The sequence below is a fragment of the Fragaria vesca genome, linkage group LG2, assembly GCF_000184155.1.
Source record: "Fragaria vesca subsp. vesca linkage group LG2, FraVesHawaii_1.0, whole genome shotgun sequence".
Lineage (NCBI taxonomy): Eukaryota > Viridiplantae > Streptophyta > Magnoliopsida > Rosales > Rosaceae > Fragaria > Fragaria vesca.
Window position 1 is genome coordinate 6,781,320 of NC_020492.1, and position 13,398 is coordinate 6,794,717.

A 13,398-nucleotide genomic window follows, 5' to 3' on the forward strand; every position below is an offset into this window, starting at 1 on the left:
GGAGAAGAGAGGCAGATTTAACTCGGTGCAAAATATCATGAGCAATTTGCAGTAGGGTTTGATTATGATATTGATAGGCTGGAAAGGGAAGCAAAATGGGAAAGGCCAAACAGGAACCCCATGAAAGATTGAAAGCTGTGTCTTGTGTCACATGCTCCGTTGAATGTTTACATCTACCTTATGGACACTAATGGACACTTGACCTGTAAATATCTCAGGTACAACAACCGTGCCATCGTCATTCTAGTTTTTAGACTTTTCTGCACAACACCACAAGGAAAATTATCAAAATAATGGAAAATACAAGGGAATATGGTTTTATGGGGTATAAAAATAATTTTGGAAATCTAGAGTTAAGGCTCAAAATGATGAAAGTGCATGAATTGGTTCCTCAGTAGTTACCTGCCGCACAAAGTTTGAAGTGACAATGCTAACCAAGTGTTGTTTCTTTTAGGTAGGTTGTTCTATTTTGACTTGTCAATCATTAATCAAATTTTACTTCGAGCTTAATAATAAGTTTAGGTTGCGGCTAATTTTACCATCTTCTTTATTCATCTAACTTACTCATTTCACCTTATTTTTTAATTTCAATACTAAACGTGCTTATCTCAATCATTTGTTTTTCCAGAAATATCTATGTATGACATATGTTTGTTATGAAAATCTCTGGTTTTGGTTTATAGAAATAAATAAAAAATAAAGTTTCCTAATTAATAAAATCATAATCTGATTTATTTCCATGTTTTACTTATAGATCAGTTTTGATGTTTGTTTATTCTAATTCATGTCAAAAGATTCGTATGTTAACAGTTGTGAGCAATGTATCAAAAAGAAAATGATACTCCAGCAATGTATTGAATAGAGAATGATCTCCTTACCTCTTTCATTCTATTATGCTGGTAAGATTTAAACTTGTAATCTCTTTAGTGTCTGTTATTTTAAATGACTGACTGACCGCTCATAATACAACAAGTAAATAATTTGATAATATTTTTTTTTTCGATTGCCGATTGTAACTAAAGAAGAAACTAATAGGGTTACAAACAGAAATGGGTAACAAGGCATGTGTTTCATCACTTCATGGAAGGATTGGAAGCTACATAAGTGTACAAAGGAACCAGATGAAGACGCCCGCGTTGAAGAACCAAGGCATTTTTCAAACACAAAACACGTGTGGTTTGTCCATCTTCTACAACGGAATTCGTAACCGTACACGTAGCCCTGTAGGCTGTAGCCCATAACCTTATGTTTGGTATGGTGAATTAACGAGTGGAACCGACCCTTTGCCGTTATACTCCACATGCTTCACAAACACGGCATATTAGTCGTGATCAATGAAAGAGCAAAGCTCATTGAGCTAGCTCAACTTGTTGAACTAAGATTGGTTCATATTGGTTTGTGGAATGTTTAGATCATGATGTATTGGATTTGTAGTTATATAAGTATGTGTGGTACTCTTTCTTCGATTCAAAACGTATTCTAGAGTGTGGTACACTCTTTCTTCGATTAAAACTGTATCTATGATGGGTGTTCTAGAGGATTTAGGGTTTAAACTGGCGGTAACAATTGTATCTACAAGTTCTACTCATTCTTGAAAACTGGTGGTACTCATTCTTGAAATATAGCTATATCACGATTATTACTTCAAATGATATGGTTACCCGTGAGTCTTTGTCCACTTTAATTTTTCATTGATTATATAAATAGAATCCAAACATTACAACCATGAGTTACTGGTGGTGGACATAAATTCCCCACTCGTCTCCCTACCCAAACACAACTATTACAGTAGATAAGAACCGATAGGATTCAACTGTATCCTAATTTATTCCATAAGTTTTGATACATCCTTACAGCTAATCTCAAGAAAAAACAATCTCTTCAAGCATTATATACTAAAACCACTAGTATATATCCACAGATAACCTCCCTATTACACTGATAACAAGAAATAACCGACTTTTAGAACCAATCGTCCCTGAAAACGACACCATAACCATGTCACACCCAACAACACGATTGATGACACCACAAAACCAAAACCACATACCCTCGCTCAAATACGAGGAATTATCAAAACCACACAAAAAACAAGAGAAAGAACAAAAAAAAAAAAAAAAAAACCAAAACTAAAAAAGAAAAAGAAAACCGTAGACATGGCTCCAAGCCCAGACCCAACCCTCATCCAATAGAATTCAACGTCAACCCACTTCCGGACCCGGCCCAAAAAGAAGCAGTTGTACATTTGGCCGCCGCCCCGCCACCAGTACTGACTGCCATCCAAATAACATCGTTGCCATCGTCTAACAATGGGGAGGCACCACCGTACATGACTTGCAACCAAACGTGGTAAGGAGATTGACCCAGGTCGAGATCAAATCAGGACGACCTAGACCACCACGATCTTCCCTTACCCTTTACACCACTAATCACGTTCACCACATCGCCTGCAAGATTGAATGGCTATGCTTATTCGCCGTCGAACCCTTGCCAGAGCAACCGCATAGCGACACAGCTACAACAATAGCTTCTTGGTTCGCCCCTATCACTAAATGTCCTATTTCGCTCCACCACCACCTGATATCAGGGGCATGACCACCATATGACCACCCTCAAGCTCCTGTCTGACAACAATATCAATGGATGTGCGGCCAGACGAAAAGGAAAATAATCTTGTGAAAACCTTAGAAGCTCTGAGTTTCACGTCCGTTTTAATTTTAGTTTGTATTAAACCGAAAATTCTAGTATACCATATGGTATAACATGCCTAAAAAAATATGTAACTATTATTGATTGAAAAACATTGAAAAACACATGATATACGATTGTCTTTCATCTTTAACATATTCCCACGTGCAACAAAATTTTTGAGGTCTGCATGTGAATTGAGACACAAGTCACACAACTTGGTCGATATACGATCAATGACCCCTTACACGCTTGGTAAGATATAATCCGAAACTTTCAATGACAATACGTGAGACTCAAATTTGAGTATATAATGCGGAGCGGATTCAGTACACCTTGGTGTCCTTCAACCATAACAGATTTAGCAAACGTCCGTTACTGATAAACACAACAGGACCGCGGTAAAAACCCAGATTCCTAATAAAAACTTTCCTCATCAAAGAACACTCGGGCAAAACCCAGCCTTTCCAGCCTTGCCTCATAAATTCGACCCCTCTCAAAGGTCATCGGCGTCTATGTCCGCGTCACCGGAGCGAGGTCGGCGCCGTCAGTCTCTCCCCCAAGAGACCGAAAAAAGAAATATCGCCAATCACGCCATCGACATTGCTAAGATCATGGAACACCAGATTTGTTGTTGGGGAGAAGAGAAAGAGAGTGGATCTTAATAAGATGAAGCTTTTCGGGTGGATAGATTTGTGGTGGAAGAAGGGATCCGGATCCTCTCCTAATATTTGTCTCCTAATATTGCCTAATAAGAGGATCCTAGTCGTCCATTCTGAATCTACGGCCAGATCCCCTCAACCCAACTTAAAACCTATTATCTCATCTATTCCTTCTCATTCTCTATCTCGATAATTTCTCATCCTTCGTTCTTACTCGAACTATTTCTCGTGCTTCGTTCTCTCTCGAACCCAGAAATTTCGAAAGAAGTCCGGCGTCTCCGGCGTCCTCCTGCATCCAAGATCCGGCGTCTCAAATATTTTGCTTGTCTTATCTATGTTTCAAAGCGCATGAAATCTTTACACACTCGTTAGCATGTTCAAGTATATATAGGCAATGTTGAGTGACTTGAGTCTTTTTTTTGTTTCTCACATAATGCAAATTAGGATAAAATAGCAATGCAAAATAATTGTCCCTATGATATTCGTTTGTGTCACAATCGACATGATCAAATGTACTCTATTAAATAACGATACTCATAACCAAAATTTTATCTAAATAATTTTATCACATAAATTTTTATTTAGATAATGTAGCTCATTTGAAAAATAACTATAGAACGAAATGGAGTTGGCTCAATCCGACAAAATGAAAATAATCTTAAGAGATAATTTTGATTCGACTTTAGTTGACTCAGGTACTTTTTTCATTCCCTTTAAAAATGTAATTCGATTAATTAGGTTATTTTAATTGAAAATAAATTATTTATTACAAATACAACAATAAAAATTATAAATAGATAATCATACCTAATCCTAATTCTTATAGCAAATTTTATATGCCTACCCCTTATAAGAGCACATGAGATCTAGATCTACATCATTCAGGATGGGTAAATAGGTAAATTTTATATTTAATGCGTTTTAACATAATAAATAAATAAGGATAAAAAGTCTCGCTAAAACATTTTAAAATTGTATTAATTAGAATTAACTGCCAATTAATATTTACCCTAGCCTTACTTTTACCATGTTCATTCAATTTTTTTTATCTCAATTTTTTTTAAACAGTGTTAATATTGGTGTTAGTGTCATATAGTTGACTGCATTAAATGAATGATAGTGATTAATCAGTCATCGTTGGTTCATATGCACCATGATGCATACTAGAACTTTCGGTATATAATGATTGAAAAAAGAATTAAAAAAGACCCTATCGAATGTCATGTTAAACAATAAGTCAATAACAAACTGTCCCGTAATTTACCATTTTCTTTCCTCCCAACAACATGTACTTTCTTGTTTGGCATCAGTTTTGAGATTTTTGACCAATCCAATCGAAGTTTCCATCTAACGAAATGAGATGCGTGGATTTGATAAGAAAAAGAAAAGTGAAATGCATACGTGTTTGTATCGAATTTGGACACTGTTACGTACCTTTAGTCACCAGAAAAAGAAGGGAAAAGCCAGACCTGCTTTGCAAGTCCTTTAAACCATGGACACAAGCTAATAAAAATATCACCTAATCATCAATACTCCTTTCTTTGTCGAGCAATTCAATTGTGCTTGGTGGCAGACTGCCCCACAAAAATGACTGTTTGCTGTTACATGATTTTGGGATATGTCTGCTTCAACAACAAGAGGAAGTACAAGTTCTTAGGAATCAACCTATCATCAGTTCCAGAACCATCTGAAATCTACGATCACAGATTTAGAGCCAGGCCTTTGTTGTTTTTGTGATCAGACTGACTTGGGTCTTTTGTTTGGGGGCCAATTATGTTTATGTGCAAGTGTTTCTATAGGAATCAACTCAATGATTTATGCCCACCGGAGCCTGAACCCTTCTCCCTGCCTGCTCCAATTCCTAAATGGCCTCCAGGTATGAAAATTTGACTGCAAAGGTTTGATCTTTGGAATTCTGAATGTGGGTTTTGTTTAGCGTTTGGGTTGTTTATGGATTTTGGATTGAAGGGTTTGTGGATTGTGATGAATGCATTCAATTGTGGTGGTTACATTTGTTTCTTTTTGTTCTTGATGAGTGGAGTATGTATCAATTAGTGCTTTCTGGGTTACTTTGATTCTGTGCAAAAATTGAAAATGGAAATGAAATTATTAGACTCATGTAAATTCAGCATATTATGGTAATTATCGAGTAATTTGAACTTTATTGCTGATATGCAAATCATAATCTATGCAAGAGGCCGTTATTGAGCATCATCAACTCTCTTTACTGTCTGCATATGTGAATTCGTATACTCTATGTTCGCAATGCGCACATGAGTTATGGAACTTTGTAATTTCATGTTTAGTAGTTGCTTTGGTGAGCTATTTCTTTATGTGGAAGTTTGCACTTGGGTACAATGAGCCTGGCCATTGATTCTGTACTTTTAAGTTCAAGATAAGTACATATGATGCAGAAAGGAGTGCACTTGTCTTGAGGCTTGATGGCAAGTATAAGATATCTTGCTTGCTTATTTAGCTTCTGTTCATTGATCATGTACTTTAAATTGAAGACAAGTACAAATGTGGCAGAAAAGAATGCCTTTTGTTGAGGGATAGCAACTATAAGGTTCTTAACTTGCTTGAGTATCACCTGAGTTTCTATTAATGTTTGTCTTAGCTACTTGTTTGTTTTATTTTCTGAGTACTTGATTTCTTACTGAAGACTCCAGCACTTGTGATCTCTTTGCTCTTCCTTGACTTGAATGATGACAATATGAGTTAGATATTTGCTTGTTATTTTCAGTTTGTTGCTTCTTGGAAACTACAGAAATCTTTTATTTGCTCCATTGAGTTATTGTTCATATAGACATGCTATTAGAAAATTTACTTTTTGGTTTTTCTTACTACATGAAAGCTCCAGCACCTGGTATTGAAATTTACTTGAATTAAGAAAGATCTTCTTAGTTTTGTGCTGAAACATACTTTGGCTTCATCTTATAACTGATGATTTATTCCTCTTTTTAGTTTTGCGTGTTCCTATAAAGATTTTAGATTATGCTTCAGCCCTCTTGATAATATATAAATCAATCATGCTTATGTATATAGCTCGTATGTTCGTTTTGGGTTCCATTTCCATAAGTAGTTCCAAAGTTCATTTTTATCTCTTCATATTTTGTTACTAAAGGATATTATCACCTCTATGTGCAAAAATTATCCTCTTACATTATATTGAGCTATCTCCATTATCAGGATAAATTTGGTGTGCTGGTTCTGAAAAGTTTAGTCTTTTTATAGCCTCATATTCGCCTTTCTCACAGCTGACTATGATGAACTTGCAAAGTTTTTGAAGTTGTACAAATTTAGAAACAATATTTTCAAGTATAATGAAGTATTAACTTTATAAAAACAAAGATATAGAAAAGAGTCAAGGAGGAACTGAGTGCTGTTTGGTGATTGAAATTATATATTTGACATGATAAATTGGATTTATGGATTACCTTCTAAATGGTTTAAGCATTGTGTTTTCTTTTTCAGGTGAAGGTTTTGCTTCTGGGAAAATAATTATTGGAGAAATAGAGGTTTCCAAGATATCCAAATTTGAAAGAATCTGGACCTGCTCTCTGCCAGAGGACAAGAAAAAATGTGTTACATTTTATAAGCCAGTGGGAATTCCTGATGGATTTCGTAGCATGGGTCATTATTGCCAACTCAACGGTAAGCCTTTACACGGCTATGTTCTTGTGGTTCGAGAAGTAGAATTGCCAGAAACAGCTGTTGTTGGGGAGCATGTCAAGTCAGCAGCTCTTCGAGAGCCGCTTGATTACACATTGGTGTGGAGCCCTGATGATGGGACTGAGGAAAGTTATGGTTCATGTGGCTACTTCTGGCTACCTGATCCACCTGAAGGTTACAGAGCAATGGGCTTTTTAGTTACCAACAAGCCAGGAAAACCCGAGTTGGATGAAGTAAGGTGTGTTAGAGCTGATTTGACTGACACATGTGAACCTCACAACCTAATTTTTAATAGCCGTACCAACTCTACAAGTCTTCCTTTCCAAGTTTGGACTATGAGACCACGTCATCGTGGAATGAGGGGAACAGGGGTTTCTGTAGGTACATTTTTCTGCAGTAATCACTGGAGTAATGGAGAGGACCTGCAGATTGGGTGCTTGAAGAATCTGAATCCTAAGCTATGTGGAATGCCAAATCTTGATCAAATTCATTCACTTATCAATCATTATGGACCTACTGTCTTCTTTCATCCAGATGAGGTCTACTTGCCATCTTCAGTGGCTTGGTTCTTCAAAAATGGAGCGCTATTGTACAAAACTGGCACAGATGTAGGCGAAGCAATTGATGAAAGCGGCTCAAATTTGCCTGGTGGAAGGTCAAATGATAGGCAGTTTTGGATAGACTTACCTAGTGGTGATCAAAGAAAGAATGTTATACATGGAAACTTGGAAAGTGCAAAACTCTACGTTCATGTGAAACCAGCTCTTGGTGGGACTTTTACTGACATTGCGATGTGGGTATTTTGTCCCTTTAATGGACCAGCCACTCTCAAAGTTGGACCAATGGATATCACTCTCAGCAAGATTGGACAGCATGTGGGTGATTGGGAGCATTTCACACTTCGAATATGTAATTTTACTGGAGAGCTTTGTAGTATATACTTCTCACAGCACAGCGGTGGTCAATGGGTAGATGCATATGCTTTGGAGTACATAAGAGGGAACAAAGCTATTATCTACTCGACCAAAAATGGACATGCGAGCTTCCCGCATGCTGGGACTTACCTTCAGGGGTCTTCAAAGCTTGGGATTGGCATTAGGAATGATGCTGATCGCAGTGAGTTTTCTGTGGACTCGAGCATCCAATATGAAGTAGTTGCTGCTGAGTATCTTGGAGATGGGGTTGTTACTGAGCCAGGTTGGCTGCAGTTTATGAGAGAATGGGGACCAAAAATTGTATACAATTCAAGGACTGAGCTGGATAAGATCATCAATGTTTTGCCTGCGATGTTAAGATATTCAGTGGAGAGCATCTTTTCGAAAATTCCAGTTGAGCTTTCTGGGGAGGAAGGTCCTACAGGACCAAAGGAGAAGAACAATTGGGTGGGAGATGAAAGATGGTAGCATTGCTAGGTTTGTAACATAACCCTAATTCAAGGATCAGCTACTGTTTCTTTATCCTGCAGATCATGTTGTTTTTATATGCTTCTTTCATCCTGCAGGTCATGTTGTTTCTATATGAACAGTTCAAGAAATCATTGAATTTTGAGGCCAGCCTTATTGTGGTTGTAACTCTTCATGTATTTTTGCCATTCTTGTGTAAATAACAATGTAAGTTTGGTTCAGAGAATAGAACTAGAATAGATTAAGGGTTTGATCCCTTCTAAGTGTTACCAGTGTTGCGGAAATACAATAATAGGAGATTGTGAGGTGTTGCTTATTTTCTTCTGAAACTCACTTGTGTTCATGTTTTTCTTTTTTTTTGGTCAGAACTTGTGTTCATGCTTATTTTGCCCATAAGGCCATAACAATGGGAAAAAGGAGGCTAGGAAGTGTAAAGTAAACCGCTATAATGAGTATAATCGCTGATCAGCAATGCGAAAATCATAACAATACAGCAGTCTCCAACAACAATTGACACAAAGAAAGTATCTCAATAGGAATGATCATCCAAAGTAAAGCCTTTTAAATTAAAATAAAATAACACCCAAAGAGCATCTCCAGTAGCTTCCTTATAATTTCTCTAAAATGAGGAAGCAAAAAATAAAATCTCTAAAAAAATTATGCTTAAAATCCAACAGCTTCTCCATTTTGGAGATTTCAGCATTTAATACAACAAAAAAATATACTATATCATTATTAATTATAACAAAAAAACATTATATATTTCATTGTAACAATAAAATACCCAATCAAATATTCTATTGTTGTCTTGAATTCGTTAGAGCACGTGAAGAATTTAATTGTAGGGAATGAAGACTTTGCTGCAAATTTGAGGAATGAAGATTTCTCTTTCTTCTACATCCTCATTTTGGAGAATGGGATAGGGAAACTGTTGGATCTAAAAACAGCTCTATATTCCCTAAAATTGAGAAATTCAAGAAAATGAGGAAGCTGTTGGAGATTCTCTAAGTTCATATTTCAGATCCTATTCTCAAAAAAAAAAAAAAGAAGGTTCATATTTCAGATCCGACCCGGCCCATGTTTCTCATTGTTCGGGTGTCAGACCCGACCCATCTTCTCTAAAAGGGGAAGAAGGTTCAGTCGGTGATTGCTTGGAAGCAAAGCGCACCACATCATCGCAAAACCAGAGAGAATGCTGGCGAGGAGGGCCGTCTCGTTCTTGAAGAGCTCCTCAGCTACACAGTTTTCCAGGTATTTTTTGTCTTCATAAAATTCTGATTCTGTAATTTAAATTCTGTGCAAGATTGAATCACCAAGCACAACCATTAGTTTCAATACCAGTTATAATAGCATCACTCTGTTATTTAACAAGGATTCTTATCTGGGTATGTGTTTTATCAATTCTCTGATGCTCTTAGGAACTAAAGTTTCGAACTTTTAACTGTTAGGAACTAAAGTTTCGAACTTTAACTAGTTTTTGATCCAAATGTATGTGTATTCACGGTTGCAAAACTTGCAATTTGGATATGGTGGTGGGAATAGAGGAGGTGGTTGGGAGGTGGAAGATGAGGGAGAGAGATGGAGGAGGAGGAGGCTCTGGCAAAGACAGAGTTGATACACTAGGTCGATTATTGACACGTATATTGCGCCATATGCCATCTGAGTTGAATTTGGATATGCGGAGTGATGGATTTGTGAAGGTTCATGATGTTTTGAAGCTGAACTTGAAGACATTTGCTAATATTCCATTGAGCTCACATACTGTTCATGAGATTAAAGAGGCTGTCAGAAGGGATAATAAGCAGCGTTTCACCCTCTTGGAAGAAAATGGGGAAATTTTGATACGAGCAAACCAAGGCCACTCAACTACGATAGTTGAAACTGAAAGATTGTTAAAGCCACAATCCTTTCATTTGAAAAAGTTTCGGTGTGTGCATGGAACTTATAGGAAGAATTGGGATTCGATATTAGAGTCTGGTCTGAAATGCATGACAAGATTGCATGTACACTTTGCAAGTGGCTTGCCAACAGATGGGGAAGTGATCAGTGGTATGAGACGAGATGTTAACATTTTGATCTTTCTTGATATCAGAAATGCTTTAGCTGAGGGAATTAAGTTTTACATTTCAGACAACAAGGTGATCTTGACTGAAGGCTTTGATGGTGTTGTTCCAGTCAAGTATTTCGAGAAAGTAGAATCGTGGCCAGCCAGAAAGCCTATAGCTTTTTGAAGTTGGACTGTAGCGTGGTCATATATTTATATCCCATCTTCCCTTGGGCTTTTCTTCTTTGGAGGGTTGTTTACCTTGATAAAATGTTGCACTTCTCTCTTCTTTTTATTTTTTTAATTTTTTAATTTTTTAATTTTTTGTAAATTTGTAACACTTACTGCATAAGCTGATTTTTTATTTTTGTTAGCAATTCCCTCCTTATCAATGGAAATGAAGCTATAGCTTGTGATGTTTAAAAAAATGTACATGTTTTCACTATTGACTTAGTTACAGAACTTATGCTTGGAGAGTTAAATGAGGTTATATGACATGAGTGATTGTGTTTTGTGATTCTGAACTGGACCCTTTTTGGTATTTTGAGACTGAATGCATCTCTTGTTGCTATGAGCGTGAATTTGTTGATGATATTGTATGCGAGTAATTGGGATGGATTTACTGCAGTGTGGCTGCTTCGGCGAAAACTCTGGATGAAGGGCAGACCAAGTGGTTTGGCCGCAAGGCTGTGAACTATCTTTTGATTACTGTTACTGGCGGCGTGGCTTTGAGTGCTCTTGATGATCTTATTATTTATCAGAGCTGTAGCAGGTATATCTTGAACATTATGACAGATATAGGGAACTTAGATAGCTGCTTTAGGTACTTTCAGTAAACAGTATTTCGGTAGTTGTTATAATTCAAAAAAGTCTTGGGGGTTTAGCGGTTTAGCGGATGCTTGGATAGTTAGATTCTGTAGTTTGTACAGCTGTTCTATTCTTAGACCCCAAAATGAAGAGCTGTACTACTCCAGTTTAATATTTAAGCTCTTATTTGCAAACACGGTCTTAATTTGTTGTGTTTGCCACTAGTTTGGACCAAAAGTATTACTGGTTATACCATACTTACTAGTTCAGATGCTCAACCAACATATATTTGTTTATCTGAATATAGCATTATATTCTTAATGGTACATTGTGATGCACTTGAGAAATATTAAATACTTACCATTACAAACTAGATTATAGAAGAACCTTGCCAAAAGGCTACTTCCATTATTTTAGGTTCCCCTAGATAAGTTTGGTGAGGAATTGGTTGTGCATTGTTTAGCTTGTAAGAAGAATGAGGAGACACAAGAACTTTTCTTGTAGGGGAAGAGGTGTAGAGAGGTCAAGGAATTATCCTAAACCATTTCAGTGGCTCATAAGTATGTAAAATTAATGTTTCAATTTAACCTTTTTGTTGAAATTTTAAAGCAAGGCCATGGAGAAAGCCAGTAAGGACCCAGCCATCCGAGAGGCTCTAGGGGAACCTGTTCTGAAGGGCCCATGGTACAATGCACAACTTGGAGTAGCTCATAAGAGGCAATCTGTATCTTGCAAATTTCCTGTGTATGGACCAAAAGGCACAGGAGTTCTCAGTGTGAAGGCTGTACGCGATGGAGGTTAGTATTGATTTACAAGCATACATATAGTTGCATGCATCCCATGAGCACAGGCTCATGAAGATATACATTCTTCACTTCGGCATTATCTTATTTTGGTGTTTAGATTCTTCTTCATAGATGCCCACTTATCTGTTCATCCAGTACCATTCAACAAATAAGCAAACTTTGCTGATCTGTAATTACTGTCCTTGCTAATGTTCGGTCCTTTCCAGATTATTTTGCCTCGTATAACCATTCTATTTGAGTTTGTGTTTCAAATTTTATGAAGAGGACGAGTTTGAGCTTATGCAAACTATATTGTGTTGTGATGCTTGACATGAACTCTTTATCACTTGAGGATTGGATAGCTCTATGAGTACATTGATCAGCTGGTTTCTTTCTCCTCACAGATGACTCATGGATGTCATATTTCATATCTCGCAATTGGGATATTCTAATCATGGATGCTCTCCTCCATATTCCTGAAAATGAAGAGAAGAAACAAACTATACGGATTACCATCCCAGAGCCTGCTTGCACGTCTCCAGCATGCAGCGGCCCTAGTTGCAGCACCCAAGAATCTCAGAATCCAGAGAAGAAATAGAGCACTCGATGCATCACCACGCAAGAATGTTTCCCCCATTTAGGTATTCTTTCTCGTGAAAAGCTTGGTAGAGGACTAGAGGGTGATAATAGTGTGAGTACCCTGAGAGTTCTTGACAGCTTGTAAAGCTTCTGGTTTCCTTTTTGAGCTTCAGCTCCTCAAAATGTCTCTTTTCTCTTCAATAACACATGGCTAGAAACTTGGTCACGGAAAATACTGAACTTTTGGGTTAGACAAAAAGAAATGAAGTCACACCAAGTCATTCTATAATTGGCAAATTTCTGAATCCTTTAAGACAATTGCTCCAGTACTAGTCCATCCAGGCATCCATGAAATGACAAAGATTGAAAACGTGCTTTGATTTGCCTTACTTTGGCTCACAAAAGTATAAAATTTCACCATCTAGTGTATTTTTTTTCTAGTTGACCATCAAATTCTATAAAACCCTCAGATTTAGACATCCTTGATTTCATCGATGAAATGGTAATTTGAACTTGAGAGTTGAGACTTCTTCAAACACTAAAATCCAACTTTGATCATAAGCTTGTTCATTTGAGGCCGACCTTCTAACAAAACTGCTTTATAACCAACTATTCTGGAACCCTAATCTTCATCAAGCTTGTAATTTTCAGGATAATAATTCACAGTTCATAATTCATGTGGGTTTGAGATGAGGATGGCATCAACTTCTTGGGTTCATTTTCTCATAATTCAATTCTGGTTGGCAAAAATTGCACAT

At 37.1% G+C, this 13,398-nt stretch overlaps 2 protein-coding genes across 2 annotated transcripts; both read left to right on the plus strand.

Moving 5' to 3' along the window:
• Nucleotides 1–4,947: 4,947 nt before the first annotated feature.
• Nucleotides 4,948–8,640, plus strand: LOC101301919. Its single transcript, XM_004289941.1, has 2 exons — nucleotides 4,948–5,226; nucleotides 6,825–8,640. Exons 1-2 carry the CDS (start codon nucleotides 5,124–5,126, stop codon nucleotides 8,423–8,425), a joined length of 1,704 nt encoding a protein of 567 aa, XP_004289989.1. The 5' UTR covers nucleotides 4,948–5,123; the 3' UTR covers nucleotides 8,426–8,640.
• A 940-nt stretch (nucleotides 8,641–9,580) lies between these two features.
• Nucleotides 9,581–12,957, plus strand: LOC101303377. Its single transcript, XM_004289945.1, has 4 exons — nucleotides 9,581–9,676; nucleotides 11,098–11,241; nucleotides 11,886–12,073; nucleotides 12,466–12,957. The coding sequence occupies exons 1-4, from the start codon at nucleotides 9,618–9,620 to the stop codon at nucleotides 12,657–12,659; spliced, it is 585 nt and encodes a 194-aa protein (XP_004289993.1). The 5' UTR covers nucleotides 9,581–9,617; the 3' UTR covers nucleotides 12,660–12,957.
• The last annotated feature ends 441 nt before the right edge of the window (nucleotides 12,958–13,398 follow it).

What these genes read in the sequence shown, in the direction of transcription:
- LOC101303377 (XM_004289945.1), top strand. Translation starts at nt 9,618, where the DNA reads ATGCTGGCGAGGAGGGCCGTCTCGTTCTTGAAGAGCTCCTCAGCTACA. An exon ending in TCAGCTACACAGTTTTCCAG is followed by an intron (nt 9,677 to 11,097) that starts GTATTTTTTGTC and finishes GATTTACTGCAG; the next exon opens with TGTGGCTGCTTCGGCGAAAA. An exon ending in GAAGGCTGTACGCGATGGAG is followed by an intron (nt 12,074 to 12,465) that starts GTTAGTATTGAT and finishes TTCTCCTCACAG; the next exon opens with ATGACTCATGGATGTCATAT.
- LOC101301919 (XM_004289941.1), top strand. Translation starts at nt 5,124, where the DNA reads ATGTTTATGTGCAAGTGTTTCTATAGGAATCAACTCAATGATTTATGC. An exon ending in AATTCCTAAATGGCCTCCAG is followed by an intron (nt 5,227 to 6,824) that starts GTATGAAAATTT and finishes TTTCTTTTTCAG; the next exon opens with GTGAAGGTTTTGCTTCTGGG.